This window comes from Tupaia chinensis, unplaced genomic scaffold (assembly GCF_000334495.1).
Source record: "Tupaia chinensis unplaced genomic scaffold, TupChi_1.0 Scaffold000101_1, whole genome shotgun sequence".
In the NCBI taxonomy this organism is placed as follows: Eukaryota; Metazoa; Chordata; class Mammalia; order Scandentia; family Tupaiidae; genus Tupaia; species Tupaia belangeri.
In genome coordinates this window covers 806,438-830,637 of record NW_006159565.1, presented here as the reverse complement: position 1 = coordinate 830,637, position 24,200 = coordinate 806,438, and the positions used below count along the sequence as shown (strand labels likewise).

At 39.0% G+C, this 24,200-nt stretch overlaps 1 protein-coding gene across 1 annotated transcript in view; it reads right to left on the bottom strand.

Moving 5' to 3' along the window:
* SDK1 (sidekick cell adhesion molecule 1) overlaps positions 1-24,200 on the bottom strand; it is a 731,734-nt gene that overhangs the window by 235,630 nt on the left and 471,904 nt on the right. Inside the window, exon 15 of the mRNA XM_006143594.1 lies at positions 19,676-19,812. Within this exon, the coding sequence (XP_006143656.1) occupies positions 19,676-19,812 (137 nt within the window). The remainder of the gene's footprint in view (positions 1-19,675; positions 19,813-24,200) is intronic.

Below are 24,200 nucleotides of genomic sequence, written 5' to 3'. Positions count from 1 at the left end.
ATTCAGTTTTGCTTGAACTTCTATAAAGATGAAGCACAGATCAAAACCACATGACATACCACCTTACACTCATCAGAATGGCTTTTATCAGAAAAACTAAAAATACAGAAAATAATGTGTTGATAAGGATGTGGAGAAACTGGAACCTTTGTGCACTGTAGGTGGTGATGTCAGTTAAATGATACAGCCACTATGGGAAACAGTATTAAGGTTCCTCAAAAAGTTACAAATAGAATTACCATGTCATCCAGCAATTCTACTTCTAGGTATAAACCCAAAAGAACTGAAAGCAGTCTTGAAGAGGTATTTGTACATCCATGTTCATGGCAGCACTATTCTCAATAGCCAAAAGGTGGAAGCTACCCAAGTGTCTATTTATGGATAAATGGATAAACAAAATGTAGTTTATCCATACAATGACATATTATTCAGCTTTTAAAAAGAAGAAAATTCTGACACACGCTGCAACGTGAATGAACCTGGAGGACATTATGCTAAGTGAAATAAGCCAGTAACCAAAAGACAAATACAATGTGATTCTACTTCTGTAAAGTACCTACAGTGATCAAATTCATAAAGACAGAAAGTGAAAGGGACTTGGGGGAGGCAGACACAGGGAGTTAATGTTTAATGGGTACAGAAAACATGCATAGAAAGAATTCTAGAGACGGATGGTAGTGATAGTGGTACCTAATGTATCAACCTGTACATTTAAAAATGGTTAAGATGACAGATTTTATTCCATGATTTTACCACAAGTAAAATTTAAAACAGATGAAAATATAGAGAGAATACCATATTATTCCTAAGACTGTGTGTTGTATAAAATCATGTGTATTGAAAGCATCTAGTAGTAAGACTGGCCCAAAATGGGTCTCTGTGATAGACAGGTTTCTACTTCATCTTCTCCACCCTGTTCTAACTCATGGGGTCCTGCCTTGTGGCTTCCTCATTAAGAGAAAAGTGAAGTCACAGCCGTTTTTTCCTCACTGGGGGGGTGGGGTGGCCTTGAACTATCTGTGTCCTTCACCTAAAGGTTGCTGCTCTTCTAAAGATGGCGGCTCTATAACATCTCTCTTCTTGAGTACTGTAACTTTCTAGTCAATTTTTCTCTAGGGTGGACCCAGTTCTGAGGCTACGAGCCCCAGGTTACTGTGGTTTTCCTCCATTCACACTTCTGTAAACATTCTCTTTCTAATACTTCTTCCTTGATTATTCTAATTCAAGGGTGCCATCTGTTTCCTGTAGGAACACTGACTGATGTGGAACTCTTATAAAATTTGTCTCCTATCCCTTTCTTCGTTCAGAACCTGCAGTGTCTATAAGTGAATGTCTCACCTGCTTAGTCAGAAGAGTGAAGTGACCAGCAGTTAGCGTAATGGCTATGTCACTGGACTCCCATGTAGTCAACTAGGGTTCGAGTCCCGGACCCGGCAGCTTAAACGCACACTGGGCATCTGTGCATGCATGCCCAAGATACTGAGAGGAGGAGGAGAAGGGATTGTGGCGTGGCCACCCCCCCCCCCCGGGGGGGGGTGATTTCTTGCTTTCTGTTTCTCTTTCTGGTGAGCGCACAGCTCTATAGCAAAAACCTCTCCAAAAAAAGAAAAAAAGAGAAAAAGAGTGAACAAACACACTTTCAGAAAGAGGTAAAGTCAAAAGAACAGTTGTCATGATCAGCCAACAGAAAAGAGATAGGAATGAAGAAAGGGCAGCGTGCTGTCTTCCCACCTCAGCATGCTGTCTTCCCACCCTGCAGCCACTCCTCCCAGCCTCTGCCCCATACCATTATCAGCCATTAGTTTACCCCAAGTGTAAACAGCTCTTGAGAGTCCATAACCCAAGTCACAGGATCTGCTGCTCAGTTTGATTTGACAACAGGGTCTATTACTCTCCTCTGTACCTAGGGCTCTGCTCATTCCTCTAGTTACATCTACAGAATTCTTTATTCTTTTTTTCTCTCCTACTAGAAGATAAAAGATCTGGCAGTAGGAGAGATTAAACTGAAAACTAATACAAATGAACCTGATCTATCTCATGGGCATTCTGATTTGTACCAAAAACAACACTACCACCACTGTGTACACACACATGCATGCACACACACACACACACACACACACACCAAAAGTGACTGAGAAGAATTTGCTCATTCACAAGCTTTGGAATTGCAAGCTTGCTGAGAACTATTAAAACTTAAATAGCAAGTCTGTTCCTGACAATCAATAAGCAAAATCCTTTTAAAAGATTCTTCTCCCAGCTAGTACCCACAGAAGAGAGCTCCATGATGCTTGTCTTAGGGTCTGAAATGTAGAAGGATCTTTTGAAAGGCAACCACCCCATAAAACTTTCAATACCATTTCCCTCCCAATTCAGGGGCTCCTTCTGTGCCTCTGATCTGCAAGTCTAAGGAATTTTAGACTTCCCCTGTCAGGCTATTAAACAAACCACTGTTATATACAGGAGCATCACTAATCTTTCTCTTAATGCAAGGCCTAAAATCCATGAGAACTTAAATTACTCCCTCACTCTATCTGCTGGTTAAATAGCTGCTGATTTTCAATTTTTGAAAATATACAGGAAGCTTTTTCCAATAAAAAATAGCATTGCCATTTTCTCAATTAGAGGTACCTGTGGAAGTCAAATGTTTTCGGAAGGAATGTTTTCTTAATTGCCAAAAGGCTCATCATTCTTTTCTCTCTCTCTTTTTTTCTAATTTGCCAGAGGACCTATGCATTTGCTATAGACAGAGAGAGTGAGGGAGAAGTAGAAAGCATCCCTACATTTTTTCATCCTATTGGGATTTGGGGCATGGACACACACAAGCCCGGCCACAAGGTCTGGGACCTGAACTGTCCAATAGGCCATGTGAGATCTGGCTCCCTTCACCATTAGTCAATGGAGCTAGTCCCATGATTATTTTTAATACTTAACCTTTTTTTAGCAGTTTACAGTCTGGAAGAACTTTCGTATCTGTAACCACACAAGCCCTCTTTGTGGAGAGGTATTATTGCACCTCTTACAGTTGAGGAAAACCAAGATTCACAGTAGTTCAAATAACTTCTCTCAAACTTCACAGGTAGTTTACCTAGACTCATGAATCAATCTTAATATTACCACAAGTACAGCAGCTAGGCTTTCATGACTCAATGCCTCCTTGGGTGATGTATCGATAATAGGAAATACCTAGTAATACTCAAGAAGTAGTTACACTCACACTTGTACACAAACACACATGCTATCTCTCTCTTGTCTCTCTCCAAGAAAACAAACAAAACCAGAAACTGAATGCAAATTAAATCCACTCTCCAGCAATAAAGAAGAATGCAGGAATCAGTTAAATGATATGATCAAGTATCAGAGCCTCTGGCCAGGCAAAGGAGGATTAAGGTGGAGGTAGAGTAGGTGACTTGTGAGTGTGTGCAGTGGGCAGTTAACAGACTTTAAGAAAGAGCTGAAGCAACCAGTACAGTAGGTGGACATTGTTTGGATCCTGATTGGAGTACATCTAGAGCAAAAAAAGCAAAAAGACTTTTTGTTTTTAGACAATTAGGGAAATTTAAGTATGGAATGAGTGTTAGACGATAGTAAAAATTACCTCTAATTACCTCTTATCACCAAAATAGAAGTGGAGTTATATTTAGAAAAATAATACTAAATACGATACTAAAAATTACCTCTAACAAGAAAAAAGTGAGGAATAGGTAAAACTAATATGTTAAAATTAGTAATGGTTGTTGAAGCTATACTTTTGTGTCCATTTAGTACTTTTCAAAAAGTTTATAGAGGTACCATAGATGGCATAATGTTTATGTCACTGGACTTCCAGGTAGTTGACTGTGGTTCAAGTTCCAGACCCCGTGGCTTAAAATTCATGTTGGGTCCATGTGCGTGCATGCCCAAGGTCCCAAGAGGAGAATGGAGGAGGAGGGACTGTAGAGTGGTCATAACCCCGGGGGAGGGTGATTTCTTGCTCTCTGTCTCTCTGTCTCTCCCTGTCTCTCTGGCAAGTACATGCACCCTGTAGGAAAAATCTCTCTTAAAAACAAGTTTTTAGAAAGCAACTATTTTGTCACACTATTGCCAGCACTGAGCATTTATAACTCTCTTAACTGTCCATTTGGTTGGTAGAAAATATGTTTTCATTGATGCTTTACCAGTATTCTTTATAGAGGTGAGAATAAACATTCTTTCATTAAAAGAAGAATACTTTCTTCAGGTTACAGAGCAGGTGGAGTGGAAGAATTAGGTGTCAAGTTATTATTTTTCTAAATATAACTCTACTTCTATTTTGGTGATAAGAGTCTGTATGCTATATCTCTTGAGATATAAATATTAGGTTCTCATAATTGCTGTTCACTGAATAAACTCCATTAGGATCTATTTTATTCAGTTAGTGCCTTCATACCAAAAAAAGTGACCGATATACAGTAAGAACTCAATACACATTTGTTGAGTGAAAGCAACTATCATGTTCCAGGTACTGATAAAAACTTAACATGTACACATTCAACCATCACAATAACCTTAAGGTAAATGTGACTAATCTCATTTACATATGAGAAATGGATTGAGTCAAAGCTCATGGTCTACCTGTTAGTCACATTCCTTATAAAATCCTCCCCAACAAACCCAAGTTTATTTTCCTCCATGCCTGTTGTTCCTTAGGATTTAAAGCTAGGAAGTTAAGGGCTTGGTCATAGCAGCTACCTTTATGGACCAGTGCCTATGTGTGTCCAGGCAATGTTAGTCAGAAAGGAGGTTTCACACTAATCATCAGTCCCCTTCCACTACACCAGGCTATCTTTCTAGACACTGAATATAAGGATGTGCGTTTCTTAGGATAATACTGCACACTCAAGACAGGTGCTGCTGCAAGGCTAAATTTCAGCAAAAACTAAGTTAGCTTTTTCAATGTGTAAAAGGTTATCAAGAGCCAGCAGATGGTATGGTGCTTAAGGTGCTGGACTCCCATATGGCCAACTGTGGTTTGAGTCCTGGACTTTCTCACTTTCCCTCACAGTCTCTCACTTCCTTTCACTCTCTCTCTCTCTGTCTCTCTCTTTCTAGTGAGAGCATATGTCCTATAGCAAATTAATAATAATAATAATTCTTTAAAAAATGAAGAAGGCCTATCAAATATCAATAATGACTAGTTGCACTGATAGCACGTACCCTTGATATGATGTGATGAGGAAGGCACTAGTCTTCCTCTCAAAACCCAATCGCCCTAGCCTAACATCATATATGATATATGAGAAAAACATCAGGCAAACCTCAGTTGAGAGAGGTTCTCCTTAAAACTATTGAGGTCATCAAAACAAGAACAATTCTAAGAAACTGTCCTGCCCAGAGGAGCCTAAGGAGATGTGATGACTAATTGTTACGTGAGATCTTGGATGGGATCCTGGGATTAAAAAAAAATTAGGGGAAAACTGAGGAAATCTGAATAAAGTATAGAATTCAGTTAGTGATAATGTATCAATATGGGATCATTAACTATGACAAAGGGAACATAATTATTTACAAGTATAATATGTTAGTGAAAAGGAAATCCGGGTATGAGGTATATGGGAACTCTTTATATTTGCTGTACTTCTAGAAACCCCAAACTGATCTAGAAAAAAAAAAAAAAGTAAGTAAAAAGAAAGGTCTATCAGCGAATAGGTTGGTCTGGAGCCAGGGAGGAAAGGGCAAGTTATGAGGAATTGAATAGAACTCGCAGTGAAAGATTCCATGTATTTTGCAAGAGAACACAGCTGCGTGTGCATGGGTGTGTCCATACATGTATGCTGGGCCACACATATCAGCTGGAGGTTGAGCGCTGTCAGAGAGATGGGGATAAAGTCAGTGACAATTCTCAAAGCCAGAGCTCTGTAGGATGGGGCGTCTCAACCTCGATTCATGTTGCATTGCTCGGTATTTGGGGACCTGCTGCCTGAGGAGGGGAGCAGCTACGCAAACTGGAAACAGTATCATTCTCAGAGGATTACTTCAGTCAGAAGAAGGAAAAGCAGAGGGATCTTGAGCTCTTGGTCCCTCTTCTACATGGGCCCTCCCCAGATCCCATCAGAGACTGTTCAGTTTTGTACTAATTTTATCTTTCTAGCAAGGGTTTCAAAACTATATAAACCATACAAAGTCTGGATCCACTGCAGTGAACTGTGTATCAATCGCCCAGACCACATTTTTTTTTCTATCATAAAAATAATGCAAAGCAGTAAATTTTATGTGATATATATTTTGTATATATGTATATTTGCATGTGTATTTGTATGTATACATATGTTGGTATATACAGAAATAGTCATGTGTCACTTCATGACAGGTATTCGTTCTGAGAAATGCATCATTAGGTGATTTCATCATTGTGTAAAAACCATAGAGTATACTTACATGAAGCTAGATGGTATAGCCTACAACACACCTAGGCTATATGATATATCCAATTATAATCTTCTGTGACTACTATCACATGTGCCATCTGTCCTTTACAGAAACATTGCTATTTAGCACATGACTATATATTATGTTATGTATACCACAAGAAAGGTAATACAAGTTCATTAACAACAATTTTAAAAATTAAGAGTATGATTTAAAAAAAAAAACAGAGAGAAAGAAAAGAAACAAGTATAGATCCATACTGCAGGCTTTTAAAAACCATCTCATGGTTAGTCAAGTGTTTTTGTAACTATTTTCAAGTTTTCCAGAGAACTCCAACCTATATTTTAGACTTCAGTTCAGTGAGTTATTGAGATTAGTTTGGTGGAATGAATAACGATTGCTTCTCTGTATTAAAGTGGCCTTAAATTACTGTCATCACATAAACAAAAATACAGTTTCAAAGCCCAGACAACAAATAATTTTAACCTCCATAGCGTTAAACTGCTTAGGGTGAAGCCATAGAATGAATTCCTGTCTGAGCCACTCACTTACTCCAGGCTTCAGTTTGAGAATTCAGAGACTAGCACACCCAGGCCTAAGGAAAAGCTTCTCCAGGTCTAGTCAAAGTTTATTTGGGCATTAAAAGAGAAACACAGATATTAACTAGTTCTGCAGAGGTTAACCAAAATTTTTATGCAAGATTTTGTTTTAAAAAAACTACTAAAAGAATGAAAAGAACATAATTTTTAGTGGCATTAAAGAATTTCAAGATCAGGCTGTTAGATACAACATGGGCAGAACAGACCATACTCTTGTAAAAGAGCTGTGAGGTTCTCTGGATGGATGTGACTCTGTCAAGGCAGTGAACATTTCTAAAATACATGAACACAAATAACATTTTCAAAGAATGCTGTGACAGATATGTTTATGGCAACCCTGGGAGATAAGACTGAAGCCATGGGAGAGGCAGAGCATAGGTTACTTAAGGATGCCTGAGAAAAGAAGAGGCTTAGACCAGACAAAGTCCTCATTAATAGAGAGAAGAAGGAATAAGAAGTAAGTAGGTGATTTCTACCTTAAACAAAACACCAGTTAAAATACAGTTTGATATTCTTTACTTTTGGAAGGATTTCTCTGTTGTATATATGTCTCTAGAAAAACAGTTAAGTCCACAGGGTGAGGGTTAAAATGTAAAATGTTTTTATCTAAAAAGTGAAAACTAAAGGGTTAAGGTATTTAAGCAATACATGAAACTCATAGCTGAAGCACATGGCTAAAGAAATCCCAGGGACAGACTTAGGGGCCTTAAACTCTTCATATATGAGCTACTATGGCCTCCATAGCTTCAGATTAAGATGCCAAAGGTGGCCCACCAAAGGCCTGGGGTTTGACCTGGGCCCATGAGAAGACATATGTTTCTGGAAAGGGAATGATCTGCTGTGTTGGAGAAGCCATTTGTCCAGATAAATGGGAGGAAGTCAGAGAAGTTGGAAACGGGGATTGGACAAGTCCAGAAGTTCAGGGGAATTCAGCTTTGGTAGGAGACTTATCACAATGGTGGTAGCAAACCTTCTGGACCAGATTAGAAATGGGTTAACCTCGGCTGGCAGGTGATGGGGTAGAGCAGAGGGCCTTCCTGGGATGGAAGCTGGCCCAGCCTTAGGGACCACAAGCTATAAAGGCCAATCTACAGTCTGCGCTGAGTAGTCATGATAGGCTTATTGATACAGAAAGTTATGTCAGTCGGCAGGAGAGGCTGGAGTGGACCCTAAAAGGCTTCTAAAGAAAGTGAGGACCAACAGAGCATTTGAGGTCCATGCTGAGCTCCCTACTCCATCTTCAACTTGCCTGAAGGGCAGGAAGTAACTAGGGTATGAATCTTGAATTCCTCCAACTCAAACCAAACCCTCTTTGGATCAATAACTCAGGTCCTCCCTTTGTAAACACCTGTGATGAGCACTGTCTCCCTGGAAGGATTTTAAAATGAGAGCAAATGCTATTAATGTGAGACTCAATATGCAAAAGCCCAAAGAAAAATGAGCTAAAACATAAAATACTCCCTAACAACTCTGAGGCTATTAGAACATACCTATGTGAGATATGCTTCAAAGACACCATTAAAACGATTTGAAGCATAAAGAACAAAGTCTCTTTGCCATTTTGGCAAGCAAAACAGCACAAAGCCCATCAGCTTTTAAGTACATAATAGCAAATGGGGATGAAGATGTTTAACATATTGTGCGGTGACAGTTGGGAGCAGCTTTCATACTAGAGCAAATGAGCTCATGTAGAGTGGTGTGCAAGACAGCTGACGGGCTCTGTACATGAAAAGACACCTGTGGCAGCAGAAGAAAGAACTGAGCCACACAGCTTAGAAATTCTCTTTGTTAAGTAGTAGCCCCTTTCTCCAAAAGACACCGGGGAATGGAAAGGCTCAGGAGAGGCACAGGGTCTCAGAGAATGCTTTCCAAAAGCTAGCCTTGGACTAGGAGCTGACATAATCAAGTTACTCTTGAGAAAGCAGAGACAGGTACTTGTAGTCTGTTCCATTGCTAATAAAAGGAAATACCTGAAACTGGGTGATGAACAAAAATAGAGGTTTAATCAACTCACAGCTTGGAGGTACAAGGTCTGGTGGGTTTATTCTGGCTATATCACAACATGGTAGTGGGCAGGAGAGTAGGTCTGTGTTCTATGTATGTCTACTTGCCTCATTTTCTTGCCTTATAAACCCACTAGTACTCAGTCATGGGGGCCCATGCTGTCCAGTCATTAAACTCCTCCCAAAGGCCTAGCCTTTAAACACTATAACTGGATCAACTTTCTGCCTTAATTCCATTACAGTGGTTCAACACATGATTTTAGGTGGACATATTCAAACTATAGTAGGTGCAAAGAGGGAGCAGACCACAGTCAGCATAAGAATGCTCCAAACTTGAGGAGAGACAAGCTGCTGCAGAATATTGCTACCCAAATGTGAAAACATCCCCCTCTCAGATTCAGCTGCTCCAATCAAGCTACCTGATGATCTACCCAGACCAGAGCTCCTCAGTAGGCCTCCTACTCTCCAGGTCCTAGCTTGAGGTTTCCAGCCATTTGTGGCTTCCTTCTTCCCAGGGAAATCCAATTAGCAATTAAGGAATGATAGACCTTCCTGTACATGGCACTGAGCCTCCCAACCTGTTCTCCCCTATGCCTTGAACTTCACACACCAACTTCCAATATATACAACATTGCCAGATTAATCTTGCTATAAACTTATTTTCATACAACAATTCCTTGCCTCTGTTGTCTGAGACTTTGGTCTGGCATCCTTAAGTCCCTCTGTAATTCTCACAGACTCTTTTCAGTGGGGAAGGATATACGTTAGGCTGCTAGTGATGGTCCCTTATGCCGGAGAGAGATAAGAAACTCTTCCTTTATGTGTCTTGTAATATTTCTCTAGCTTCAGTGAGCATGTATTACTTTGTAGTTAAAAATACATTATTATATAGAAGAAAAAATTTTAAGTAGTCTATTTCAACCTTGCCTCCAGCTTTTTCTGACCTCAAAGAACCTTTTGCTCCTACCACTTGCCTGGGAAATTTCCTGGACACACATTTTGCTGTATTGCCTCCAAGCTACTGCAGTCCTTGGCCACTGTCCTCCCCCCACCCCCAGGCTCCATTGCATTCAAATCCTGCCCATATCAACACTTGGTTTAAGGCTCATGTCCGGGATGGTCTCCTTGACTTCCGTTCCCAATGACACTTTCTCCTTTGAGGGTCCTGATTCTCCATGTCACTTCCCTGGCAACTGGTCATGAACTTATGCCAACTTTCACATCTTGGATTTCCATTTAATTTTGTGAGTGTTCTTCTTTGCCTCCCAAATTGATTTCATGTTCTTCTAGATATCTTCCTGTATCTAATACTGTTAGGCAGGAACAGCTACAACATTTTCAGATTTGCCTGAAGTTGCTGTGCTCTATACCCCAAGGCAATGGGGAGAAACAAAATAAGGTGAAGAGGTTGATAGCTCCAGTTGTATGTGAGCCTGACCTCAAAGCATATTTACAAAATACACGCATATAAGTATATATGTATGTATGTATATATATATATATATATTATCTCTTACTTTAAAAGATAAAAGATCTAAAGTGAAAGCATACATAAAATAAAAATAAACCGAAAAATCCAGAACCACTACATAGAAAATGAAGCAATATTTTAAGCACATGAGATGACTTAGGTACATCAGTTAGAAACTCAGTTTAGCTTTGGGTTTCCTGGTAAAAAATGCAAAAAAAGAACACATTAAATAGCAGAATTTCAAAAGGAAGCTCCTAACTTTATAAGAAAAACAAGCTTTTTCTTGGTACCAAAAGACATCTATTGTATGGATATACGTGAGGGACAGTGAGTGAAGCAGAAAATACAGAAATGTTCTTCCAATTTGACATTCCTTCTATTGCAATTTTAGAAAAGATGAAGGTAAGGTAGTAATTCTTAATTTGTAAGAGACAATGTTGCTTAATTGTGCAAAAGTACAGTGATTTCAAGTTTGAAGGTTGGGAACCTTGAGTCTTTGAGTGAAGATCACTCAGAGGGCAGGGCATCAGAATTCACATCAAAGCTGGGAACCTGCAGAATATTTATATGTTGAATTCTCCCACATATATTTCAGGTTATTTTTGAATGTAATATTTAGTTATTCTAAGGATAATTTTCTTAGAAAAAACATAGTCCCCTACACAATTTTTAGTATCCTAAGAATTATAAATGTAAGGATTATAATACATGATGGAAAATTGTTCTTTCAAATCAATGTAATATTCATTTATATGAAGTTCAAGAACAGGCGAAACTAATTACATAGAGGTCAGAAAGAAGCTTGCCTTTGAAGGAAGATTGAAAAGTAGCACAAGAAAACTTACTGGTATGTTGAAAATAAATTGTATCTTGTTTGAGATGAGGCTTATGTGGATATATGTATTTGATGTAAACTCATTTAAGATCATTTTGTTACATGCAAATTATATCTCAGTAAACAACAAGAAATCAATCTCATAGATAATAGTAAAATCCTAGTAGACTTTCCTTTGGGATCAGGGAAAAACCAACAATACCAAGGGATACTTCTTTGACAATTATTTTACTTGAAATTATTCTGAACAACCCAATAAGATCTAAAAAACAAACAAAAAAGCTATATATTTTGAGAAGATATGATTGTATATCTTAGAAACCAAGAGGATCAACTGAAAATCATTAGAATAATAAGAGAATATAGAAAGAGGTTGAATAAAAAATAAATACCTAAACATCAGCAGTGTTCCTATGTTCCAACAATAACTACTGTAGTTAGAAGATGAAATGGGGGTTGTGGCCAGTTGGTGGCATAGTGGTTAAGCTGCTTAGACTCCTACATGGCTTACCACGGTTTAAGTTCCAGACTCAGTGGCTTGAAAATCATACCAGGTGCATGTGTGTGAATGCCCAGAATCCTGAGAGGAGAAAGGAGCAGAGAGTGCATGCAGCATGGCCATCCCTTCAGGGGATGATTTCTCATTTTTCCTCTCTCTGTCTCTGATTCTCTCTGGTGAATGCATATGCCCTATGGCAAAAACTTAAAAAAAAAAATTGGGGAAAGAAATTCCTACTTACAATGAAAACAAGACATAATCTCAGGACAAATTTAACAAAAAAGTAGAGTGCCCACGGGTATAAAACTGGGCTGAGTAAATAAACAGATTTTTGTCTGGATGGAAAGACAAACTTAGCAAGAAGTCAGTTCTCATGAAAATCATTCTAGGTTTAACATGATTAAAGACTCTGTAAGATCATTTTGAAACTCTACAAAATAATTTCAGGTTTTTTTTTTCCCTGTAAGAATAAATGGTGACAAGAACTAACAAAATTCCAAAAAGCTGAGGGAACTTGCTTTATCAGTTTTTAGGAGACATTTTTGAACTAAACCAACTAAAATACTGTAAAACTGGCAGAAAAACAGAGAAACACATGCTGAATCAAAGGAACCACATATAAACCCCAGACAGATTTTTGTATAAACTTATCTCCTTAATACATGAAACCCACAATATCATAAATAAATGAATTAATCAATAAATCATGTTGGAAAAATGGGTCATTTGGAAGAAAAAGTCATTTGTCAGAATCTAACACATCTAAATTCTAGATGAATTAAAGAGTTACATGTATTAAAATTTAAATCCTAAAAACCCAAATCTATAAGAATATTTATCTTATGCTTCCTGATGTTGAAATACACAAACATAATTTCGTAACGGAAATTATGAACAGATTTAATGATATAAAATGAGACAGCTCTGTAATGACAAAAAGTAATGCACAAAAATTAAGGGTAAAAAGTAAATTGAAAAAATACTTGTCACAAATGACAGAAAAAAAATCCTAATACCTTTATTGAAAAATGGAGAGAAAAGCAAATTGACAGATCATAGCACAGAAAATTCAAAAAGCCAACCAACTTGGAAAAATGTGTTCAATAATACTAGTAATCAAAGAAATGCAAACTATAACAAGTCTTGACACTTAGAGCCACAAATTCTCCAAATGAAAACATAGGAGATATCTTTGCATACTTTGATACTTTTCTTCCAGTGTCGCACTCCCGCCTTTGCTGGTACTCTAAGGGTTGGGTTTGCCTATTGGGTAATTTAGCACTAAGGTAATTAGCAAGAAAGGTGAGGGAGACAGCACCTTCTGGAGGAGACTGGGAACATTTCAAGATGGGGACAATTGGGAGATGATACATAGGATCTGACCAGACAAAGAAAGAAAGGTTAGAAAAGGAAGAGAATTTCCAGACATGCTGAGCCAAGGTGTGGTAGCACTTAATATCAATATTTGGTGTGCTCAGGGAACTACAAACAATGCCTTGTTGCTGAAGCATGAAAAGCACAGTAACAAGTGGCTGGAGATTAATCTAAAGAGGCAGGTTGCGGTCAGATGATAAATAGTGCTACATGCCACACTAGGAAGCCTATCCACTCTTCATTCTACAAGCAATAAGTTCTATATAGGAGGGAATTAAGGCTAGCAACTGGTTAGAAGATGGACTAGGGACGAGCTTCAGCTGTGCTTGAAGGACAGGCATGGTTCGGGAACTAGTGATTAGAGAGGAACTTGAGCTTCACTGCCCAGTCTTTTCCTGGTGCCTTATTTGCCTAGTTTCTGGTGGGTTTCAAGCAGCAGAGTTCACTTGGTATGTTTGTACTTTATAGAGCTCCCTCTGGTGGCTCAATGAAGGATGGATTTGAAGAGGACAAATCCACAGATTAGAAAAATAGCCAATCAGGGTCAGTGGCTATAGGAATGGAGAAGGGCAATAGATTAAATAAGAATTTATGAGAGAAAAATCAACTTATAAGGGAAAAAATGCATTTATTTGTTGGGAAAAATGGAATGGTGAAGGAGTTAAGAATGACTTTATATTTCCAACTTGGAAGAGGAACAATTTGGTGGGGGATGGGGTAAGATGAAAAGTTCTGATTTCAACAGTTTGAGACTAATGAACTGTAGGACATGCAGTTGATCAAAGACACAAATGCCTGGGAGACGTTTGGTTACAAGGATCTGAGGCTCAGGGAAAAGGTCTAGGTGGGAAGCAAACATCAGGGACTAAAGTGTGGATGGAAGGTGGACCAGGAATGGACATAAGCTCACTAGGGAAAGCACGTGGGATGAGAGGACCAGTATGCTGAGCAAAACCAAGCAAGGAATTCCTATATTTAGGGGCAGGAGAGGAAACAGACTCTTCAGATGAGTCAGAGATAAGAGAATAAGAGCTAGGAATAAAGAGGGAGATGGAAGTCAAGCCATGAAAAAAGAATTCTGAGGGAGAAGTGACTAAGGAGCACTGAATGCAGAGAAGTTCAGGGGACTGTGGACTGGGACATGTTCAGTGGATCTGTCTTTTAGAACAATGAAGATATGGCTTCAAGAGAAAAGTGGGTGGAATGAGTTTAGCTATAAAGAACATTGTACAATTAGCAGTACCCATTTTTTTGAGAAAGAAGGAGGCAAGAGATTGGCAGAATTTATGACAGAGGGAAGAGAGGGGTCAAATAGTGGAGCCAAGTCCAGGAAGAAGCGGGGTGGCACCAAGGGCATGAGTGAAGATTTGTCTGACTTTCACTGTATGAAAGAATGTAGTGATTATTTGTGTTCTTTGTGCATTAAGTAATTTCTGAATTTTTATTAATGCACATATATAACTTTAATAATAAAAGAAAATGATTTTACATGCAATTAAATTTAAATATTATAAGGTATAATAAAAGTCTCAGCCATGACTAATCATATATTTTAAAACTAACAGTAGAATTAAATAGGATGAAGCATTGCAACTCCTTACCAGAAGACACATGGTAACAGGTGCTAAGATGTAACAACAACAACAAAAAATTATGGAAAAAAGACTGTGAGAAATTTAGGTCTCAAAGGTAGGATGGTGTGAAGGATTGAGATAAGAGACAAGAAAAAGATTAAACCAGGGGGCTAAATCTCTCTTGGAACAGAAGCAAAACTGCACCAGAGCAGAGCCTGTTTATTCCAAATTAAATTAGATAAGCAGTGAGTGAGTTTAGCTATAAGGAACATTGTACAATATACATGACATCCTTTTTACTACAGAAGTATACATATTCCTGGTACAAGATTGATGCTATTATTAAGTTAGTATGTAGAAAATATCTTGGCTTGTGGAATGTCACCCAACATCTTGAGACACAGTCCATGCCTGGAACTCCATCAGGTTGACCATGCAGTCTCTGTGGCTTTCTGTCCAGGAATGGGGTTGCTTTCAACTCCCTCCTGAATCCTTCCCTTCTAGCTTATCTCTCAGGCCTGGGCTGGTTTCTGTCTTCAACAAGACTTTATTTGTCTTACTGACTGGTGAAGATCACCATTATTCTATTGGGTCACTGGGAAAGTCATGATACATTTTTGCATTGAAAAATACATCATCGCTTTCCCGACAACCTAGTATTTCAGCAGTGGGAAGCCCTAGCTCAGACCAGGGAAAACATACAAGGGCTCAGTCTGAGAAATAGGATTGCCTCTCCCAAATATCAGTTTCCATGGGAACTTGTGACAAATGTTACACCACATGAGTATGTGTATTTCTAGTACTATGTAATAATGACTCATTTATTTTAAAGTATACATTTTTAAAGATGGAAAATAATGGATCTTATACAAATATAAAATGAACATGCATCAAAGATTTTAGTTAATTTATTAATTTGTGAAGTAATTAATACGATGTTACAACTATATCGAAGGAGAAATAGAGCAACACTCTCCTATTGACAGTGCTGAAATGAACTTAGAAATAGATTCAAGCTATCTTCAGAGAAATAACCAATTGTGTTTTTCAGGACAAAATTTACTTTCATTTGTAGGGATGAGAATCAGTTGTATTACTGTAGGTTTTCTACAGTTTATGGAATTGTAAAATAGCCCAAAGACAATGAAAACTTCAGGTTCTGTGGAATCAGATAACCCTGAACAGTATTAGATGCAACCCTGTAATCTTACTTGGGTTACTTCAAAGTCTTTCAAAACTTTCCTCACTCATGTGATCACAGTAATCTCCAAGAAAGATAATCCTTGATCATAATCAACAAACATTTTCGAGAATGGCCAAGTACTTTATTTCTCACTCTGTTTATAGGGTCCTTGCTACCAAGCCATCAAGAATCCCTACACTCTCTAAACAGAGAGATCCCTTAGGCTGGCCTGACCTGCACTCCTTAGTCCACCAGATACATACCTTGAATCTGGCCCTAGGATACTGCTGCCCTCTGTGACCCAACCGCTTATTAAGGAGGCATCAACCACTAAATTTCACAGAGACCAAACCACAGGATGCCTGCAAAGGACCAAACTTATTCTCCACATGGAGTTTTTACTTTACTCAAGCACATGGACAAAGGCGCAGTTCAAGTTCCAGAGTTCTGTGCCATGATGCTTTGAAGAGGCCCTTGTATAGAAGCAGAAATGTCTGATGGGCAGGTGTTATGAAGCACCTCCTTAGCCACCAAATCATGTCAGTCCAGGCCCTATAGGATCTATAGTACCCAAAGAATGGCATCCAAAATAGCCTAAAGAGGATTTCCCAATTAGCTGAATAGATAGTCTTCCTGGATGATGTTATTCAAAGATGAATACTTGTATAGCACTGAGTATAGGCCAAATATATTTTCTACTGTGGTATATGTACTTCTAGGCTGTTCTTGCTGAATGTAATTAGCTATTATGTTCAGTTGCTTCTTAAGGGCACTTGATCTTTCAAAATTAAAACCAGATCATTGGCCCAGATGACAGTGCTGATCTTTTCTATTTGCTGTGGCAGGAAGGTATGTATCCAGCCAACTGGTAGCAGCACATGTATATATATGTGTACGTGTTTGTATGCATTAATTTCAGAATAGGGAAAAATTAATTCTTCCTGGGTACTATGGTCTTACGTGTTGAGAGATGGAGGAGAAGTGACATTTGAACTGGGCTATTAAGAGTGAAGATAGGACCAGCCATGTGGCATGGGCATTAGGGTGGCAGGATTCCACTTGGCTGATGGTATGGTCTGAATCCAGGACCTAGTGGGTTGAAAAATACACCAGGTGCATGTGCATGCATTCCCAAAATCCCAAGAGGAGAATGGAGGAGAAAGGATTGGGATGTGGCCAACCTTGGGAGGTACTTTCTCTCTTTCTGTCTCTCTCTAGTGAGCACATACACTCCATAGGAAATTAAAAAAAAAAAATAAAAGAATGAAGAAGATTTTTCCCAGACAGACACTACCATACAACTTCCAGCTGTGTTCCCACTCACTTTAGATAACTAGCTCTTTCTAAATATGCCTTGAGGCAGGGTATTAGTTTGGGTGGTACCCAGTTCAAATACAGATTCTTCAGATTCACAGTCTGGCTTCCCTGAGTCTCCACAGACTGTAAGCTGAGTAACTTGCTGTCCTAATCAATGAAAAGCACCCACTGAGGTTGGAGAAGGAAGACTCTGTTTTGTAAAATTTCTCCATAGATGCTCCAGTCATTAGGAACACATGCCCCAGAACCTGACAGCCCAGGGGGATCCCATCTTCACATATTATTAGCTGTGTAACCTCAGGCCAGTAACTTACATTTACTAACCATCCATTTCTTGAGCTCTAAAATGAAAATTGCAAAGTGCCTACTATGGTATAAGCATGTGGTTTGAGAAATGTTATCATAAGAAAGGGAACCTATTGTATAAAAGAAAGAAAAGATAAAAGGTAAATAGAAATGACATTAGTTACATTAATAATTACAAAGTATACAAGTTGACATAAGCTTGAGAAGAGTCACAGCAAAACCATTGGGCATTTCTGCCTATGTATGTAAACAGTGTCAAGAACATGTGTGGAATTTCATCACATGGAGTCACATTTCAGTGATGTGTACATAGAGAAAGCACCCCTTCTCACTGTCTTGAAAACAGTGTCACTATAAGACAAACCACAGACCAAACAAAGTTGAGCACCGTGAACAAAGCTATCTGTGGTCTGGCTAGCTCTGCCTTAGGGGATACTAAGGAAAGGAGTTTGGAACAAAAGATGAAATAATAAAGGTAAGTCTCTGGCTTAGGTATTAAAGGGTTACATTGAGCTGGTGTGCTGGAGAGCTCCTTAGAGGAGGTAAAGGGTAACTATGAATGATCAATCTAGCCCTGCGAGCATTTGAGGTGAGGACACAGACTCTGATATGGAAAACCTGGCCCATGTGGGGAGTCAACATGAAACGAAGGTGGTTGACACATGTCTAGCAAAGAGCAGACTAGCCTGGGGTGAGCTGAGGCTACACAGGGACTAAGGAGTCTGGGTTTAATCCTACATGCAAGAGGAACCCTGTAGGGTTTACATGGGGAGTGATCTGGTCTCACTGCATTGTAAGAAGATCAGTATCCCTGTTTGTATAGACAATGGTTGAAAGGATAAAAGTGGAAGTGGAAGGCCAGACAGAAGACTGTTCCAATTGTCCCAGTTACAGATAATGGCAGTCTGGAGAAAGAGAGAGAAGGGAGTAAATTCTAGTTGTACTCCAGATCACAAATGGATAGGAGTGCTGATGAGTGAATGTGGGCACTGGGTAGGGGAAGAGAGGAAAGGAATCGACGACTATTCCTAGGCTACTGGCTTGATCAATACAGAAATAGAAGGTGTTGGTAACAGACTGTTACCAGACTAGAATGGCTTTGATAGTGAGGTGAGAACAGGGTTAGAGTTAAACAAAATTAAAATATGAAGTTTAGAGGATTTAAGCTTAAGATGTCTGATAGAAAACCAGGTAGAAATATCAAGTCATTGGGTTCCACACAAAATCCTAGAGGTGTGAGTTAATGCTTTAAATGTAAGTGTGTGAGACCTAGCCATAGTAACATGCAGTGGACACTGCTGCTCAGCAGGCTGAGGCCTAATAGGAGGTTTGGCTTCAATTTCCAGACCACCCTAAAAGCCAGCTGTGGTGGTGCACAACTGTAGTCCTAGCTCCTTAGGGGGCTGAGATGGAAGGATTATGACATAGTGAGACCCTGTCTTAAAACAAACCAACAAAAAGATATAAACATGTGAATCATCAAGGAAGAGATGCATGAGATTTCTTAGGACGAGATTACAGGAGAATAGAGAAGATAAGCAGGTGAACATTACTGAACAGCCAGGTGATAAAAAGGAGAGAATGGCTAGGGAGGGTGGAGGAAGCCAAGGCTATTGACCAATCCAAGAAGGGATAACAGTTAATGAAGAAGGGTTGGAAGGACAGTGTTGACAGCTGCTGAGAGAGCAAGGAAGACAAGGAAAGAAAAGGCCCACCAAATGCTTAGCACCATGTCTATTAGGGAAAACATTACAAAGATATGAATTAATGTTGCTAACTCTCAAATCAGTTCCAGGTAGGAGGTATTAGTAATCCATTTCAAAGTTCACCCCAGGGATAATGCTGTCCCAGGGTACTTTGTCCAGGGCATTCCTATGTGCATGGCTATGCTGCTGGGCCCTGACCCTAGAGCTCTCACCAACTATGCCTCTCTTCCCATTCCAGGGCCTACCTCTCCTGTTCTCTTTCCTCGCATGTGAGCTTTGTCTTTAGTTTGAAACTCTGTAAAACATCATAACATTGTACTAGTTGTTTTGGGTCTGAACCAGAAATGAAGGGGAAGGACATTAGGAGCACACAAAGAAATCTGGTTACTGTCCATGATGACAGTTTTGTTTTGCTACTTACTGTTTTCAGAGAGTTCCACAATGTAATAAAGCACAGGGCTGTTTCCATCAAAGGGCCGAACCCAAGAGAGTATCACAGTGCGGCTGTGGGAAGAATTCAGGCTGGCCAGGAGGTTCTGGGGTGAGTGAGGCAGTTCACTTGAATACAAACGAATGAAAAAGAAGAAAATGCACATCAGAATCGATGGCTGATCAACGCGCTTACTTTGGATAGTCTTGATGTGTAAGATTTTGAAAATGAAGAACATAAAATATATCCCAAACACAAATACTAACCACCCCTCCCCCCCGAAAGAACAAAAACCCAACTTTAATATTCACAGTGTTATGTTATTTTCTGAATATAATTTAGTTTAATTACTATGGTAGACACTAAAACAACTAATAACATTGACTTGAACTGAGATGGGGCATGCAAATTTTTATATAGTATATTATGTAATTGAGAAAACTTGGCCAACAATTTGTACAACTAGAAGCTGGTAATGGAAATGCAGTAAACCATGTAAGTAGGAAAATGATTGGTAAATATGATTTAGTATAAAAGTTTCCATCACTTGCCATTCAGAGTTACTAGCAAAAATGACCACATGTATTCTTAGTCAATATAGTCACCTCATTTATTGACAGCATGAGGTTATATTGCCATTCTGTGTTTTGCTGGATAACGGGGATTTGAAAGAAGCTCTTAAAAGGAAATGTGGTGAAAATACTAACTAAAATCCCACGGAAATGGTAAGTAACACATCAGCAAGGCTATAAAATGGAAATGCAATTAAAGCAAGTAAATTCTAAAAAGAACTTACTAATGAAACAGGTTTTTACTGGGATTTACTGGTGACAAAGTGACAAAGCCACAGTTTCTACCAATCATGGGCCTACAACCCTAAAATCATGAGCTGCCCAAGTCTAGTATTTAACCTTTACATCTCATGACTCTGGGAGCAGAGCCCTGTTTTGCAGCTGTTCTGGATGGCTGCCCCTTCTGTAAATGTTCCCTGGCAGTGCTAGGGACAGGGGATGTGAGTGTGACCCGTTTCACCTGCTAACTAGTTTTTTGGTCTCTCTTAGACATCAATTACTGCAGAACCACATAGGTCAGAACAAAGAGTCATAATTATACTTGATATTTTTAATTTTAAAAATGTACTCATTACATTTTGAAATTTATTAAGCTGTTTTGTGCTTTCAGCTACCTAAGAAACATAGCTCTCTCTAACCCATGCACACCATTTATAAACAAACTAATATTTCAATGTAGACCGCTAATGCATTGTACAATACATTAGTATAATAAAGAATAAACTTTGAGCCTGAAGTGTTGTTTTTATGTTTAATTGTGAATTAAGATTTAAATCAGAAAAGAAGCAGTTATTTCTATTTGAGTTCTCTGATAACTAAATTTCCATTAGATTTCCAATAAAGACCAATATGAAGGAAAAAACAGTAAGAAAATATCTATTCTGTATCTATTCTAAAATATCTATATCTAGTTCTCATAAGCTCCATTTCCTATTCCCCCACCTCCAGTCCGGACTGGTTTGGTTTGAAATCAAACCAACATGATTGAAATAGTCTCACCTGAAATGAAGAATACACTGAGATAAATATATGCAAACAAGACTGTTACATGGTAAAGAATTTATCTGTTCTAGGATGGAGCTTCTAAAACTTTTGGAATTTCCTGAGTGATAGAACTCTCTCTGTTACTCACTCTGGAGCTTTGGAACACTCCTGAGTTTCCGCTTCTGAATTTATGCCTAGTGGGTCCATAGGTAGTTATAAGATGGGGTCTGGCCATGCTAGAGAAACCAACCATGTGGTTTTAGGGTTTGGACTTTGATTTAGTGATATCAGCCTAAACTTCTGACTTATAGGGAGCTAAGAGGGCTAGAAACTAGTTCAATCATGTGTCAATGATTTGATCAATCTCACCTACATAATGAAACTCCAACAAAAATTCTGGACTCTGAAGCTTAGTTGCACTCCCCTGGTTGGTAATCATATATCTTGTGCTGGAGGGTGATGCAGCCCAAAGACATGGAAGCTTTGTGTGTGGGACTGTCCTAGATCCTACCCTATCCATTTTTTCATTTGTCTGGTCCTGATTTTTATCCTTTATAATAAAACTGTTACAATAAATACAGCTTCCTCCTGAGTTCTGTAGAAGGAATCTGAACTGAGGGCTTAGTGAGAAATCTCAAATTTTAGTCAGATGTTCTGAAGCTTGAGTGTCCTGGAGGCCAAGTGTCTTTGGAGTTTGTGGCTGGTATCTGAAGTGAAGGTAGCCTTGCTATGAACTGTGCCTGTAACTTCTAAGACCTATGCTAACTCTGGGCAACTAATGTCAGAATTGTACTGTAAGCACTTTATCTAAAAAGGAATATTTTTATGACATGATGAACATGGACTTAGAAGCTAATAATGCTAGTCAGTGTTTCAGGTCATTTTCTATGTGTGGACACTGCTGGTGCTCAAATAGGCTCCCTGCCGGCCACCACAGTCTCTCTTTCAAGTCAGGTCAAAGGGCTCAGAAGTATTAATAGATGCAACACATACACTAATTCTTAAAAGACATAATGAGACCCTAGAAAATCACAAGTGGCATTTTACAAGATAGGAAATAATTCCAATTACACATTTCAGAGAGATTATCATTGAAGGCTGACTGTGAGTCATGAATCATTTTTCCCACCTAAACTAGTGCTTATACTTGTTCATTCTTCTCAGTCAATGGTTGCAACCAAGAATATCATTAGTTGCTAAATTATACCTACTGTACCTTAGAAATGCCCATAAACCCAAGCCTTTGCACTGGCACCATAGCTTAAGGGAGCTAGATAAATAAGGCAGCTTGAAAAATAAGCTGGGCACATGGGTGTATGTGCCCAGAATCCCAACAGCATGGAGAAATGGAGAAGGGATGATAGCATGATCATGTCCCAGTAAGGGATGCTTTCTCCTCTCTCTTTATCTATCTCCCTCTGGTTAGAGGATGTATCCTCTTACAATTTAGAATAAAATAAAATAAAATAAAGTAATTCTTCTGTTTCATGGCTATAAACCAACATTCAGTCCAGCCATAACCAACTCTCCTAGGAGCCATGATGTGCAATCCCTCTTGTCTTGCTTGCTGCCGCTTTGCACTTTGGCTGGCACATGGATCCTCTATACTGAGCCAGACATGTAGCTCCCCTCCTGTGCCTACTATAACTCCCTTCCTCATCGCTTCCCCCCTCCCCCACCCCCATCCCACACTAGGTGCTCTTCTGGAAGCACCAAACATAATAAATGACCCACAGAGCTCTTATTCAAGTGATTTTATGACCTTTGTACATGCACAGGCAATGCCCTGTTGTCTAGGGCCACACCCAATCATAAATTCCAGCCCAGACTCAAAGGCTCAGTTCCTACTCTGTAAAGATTTGGGGAATTTCCCTCTTACCTCTGATTAATTCTTGAGCAGAACTAATCACTTCTACCTTCCACTATAATTTATAGATTTTTCAGATCAACAAATATTTCAAAGCCCTACAATAGCACATATCCATTATACCCTGTTGGTTTATGGACCTGCCTCTCCTACTCTAGTGTGGATACTGTTTTCCTTGATCTCTGCATTACTAGTGCCTGGTCTGGCAGTACAAGTGACATGTGTGGATAATTCAAACATAAAAGGAGTGGAAGGATGAACAAATGAACATTTACTAAGCCTGGTCCTGTATGATACATGTGGGAACACAGAGGGAAAAGCATCCACAGGCTTGTCCTCGCAGAGCTGTTCATGATGCCTAGAGAAATAATGAACCCTCATTTACCATTGCTCAACACCTCATTGGCTCAGTCATATCTAATGTGACAGCCCAGTGTGAAAAGTGATTTTTACACATATCATAGGATTCCAAGTTAGAGAAAACTTAGATTTTTCCCTCCAGCGCTGTCCTATATGAAAATCCCCTTTATGATAATAATAACTACTGTATTCAGTATCATCTGTTTAGCAATGAAAGAACTTTTAAATATATACTGGAAGCATGAAGTATTTCTTTAAATAAGTTTGGGTTATCTGGAAAATTAAGCTTTGCGAAATCCTTGACTAACCCATCAATAACGGATAAATGAGGCTTTAATATATTCTGAATCTATTTCAGAAAAATCTTATCTAATAGGAATAGATTGCATCTAGGCATTTCTCTGCCAACTTTGACAGGAGATAAATGATCAGCAGAGTGACTCACTGATAGTGATATGCAGACAGGGTGGCAAATGAAAGAATCCTGGAGAACAATGGAAAAGAAGCCAGTGCTGAGTCATTTTGTAATTTAAAGGGAATGTGGAAAAAATCACCATCAGGCAAATTACACTACAATATTGTAATATCAGAAATTAACAACAACAACAAAAACCCAGGCTATATGGGAAGGAGATTAGGCGAGATGTGTATGAGAAAAACAGTTTCGAAAAAGATTCAAGAAAAAGCAATTGGTAAAATTGTGGCTATGGGGGGAATTGCTCTGGCAGAAGAG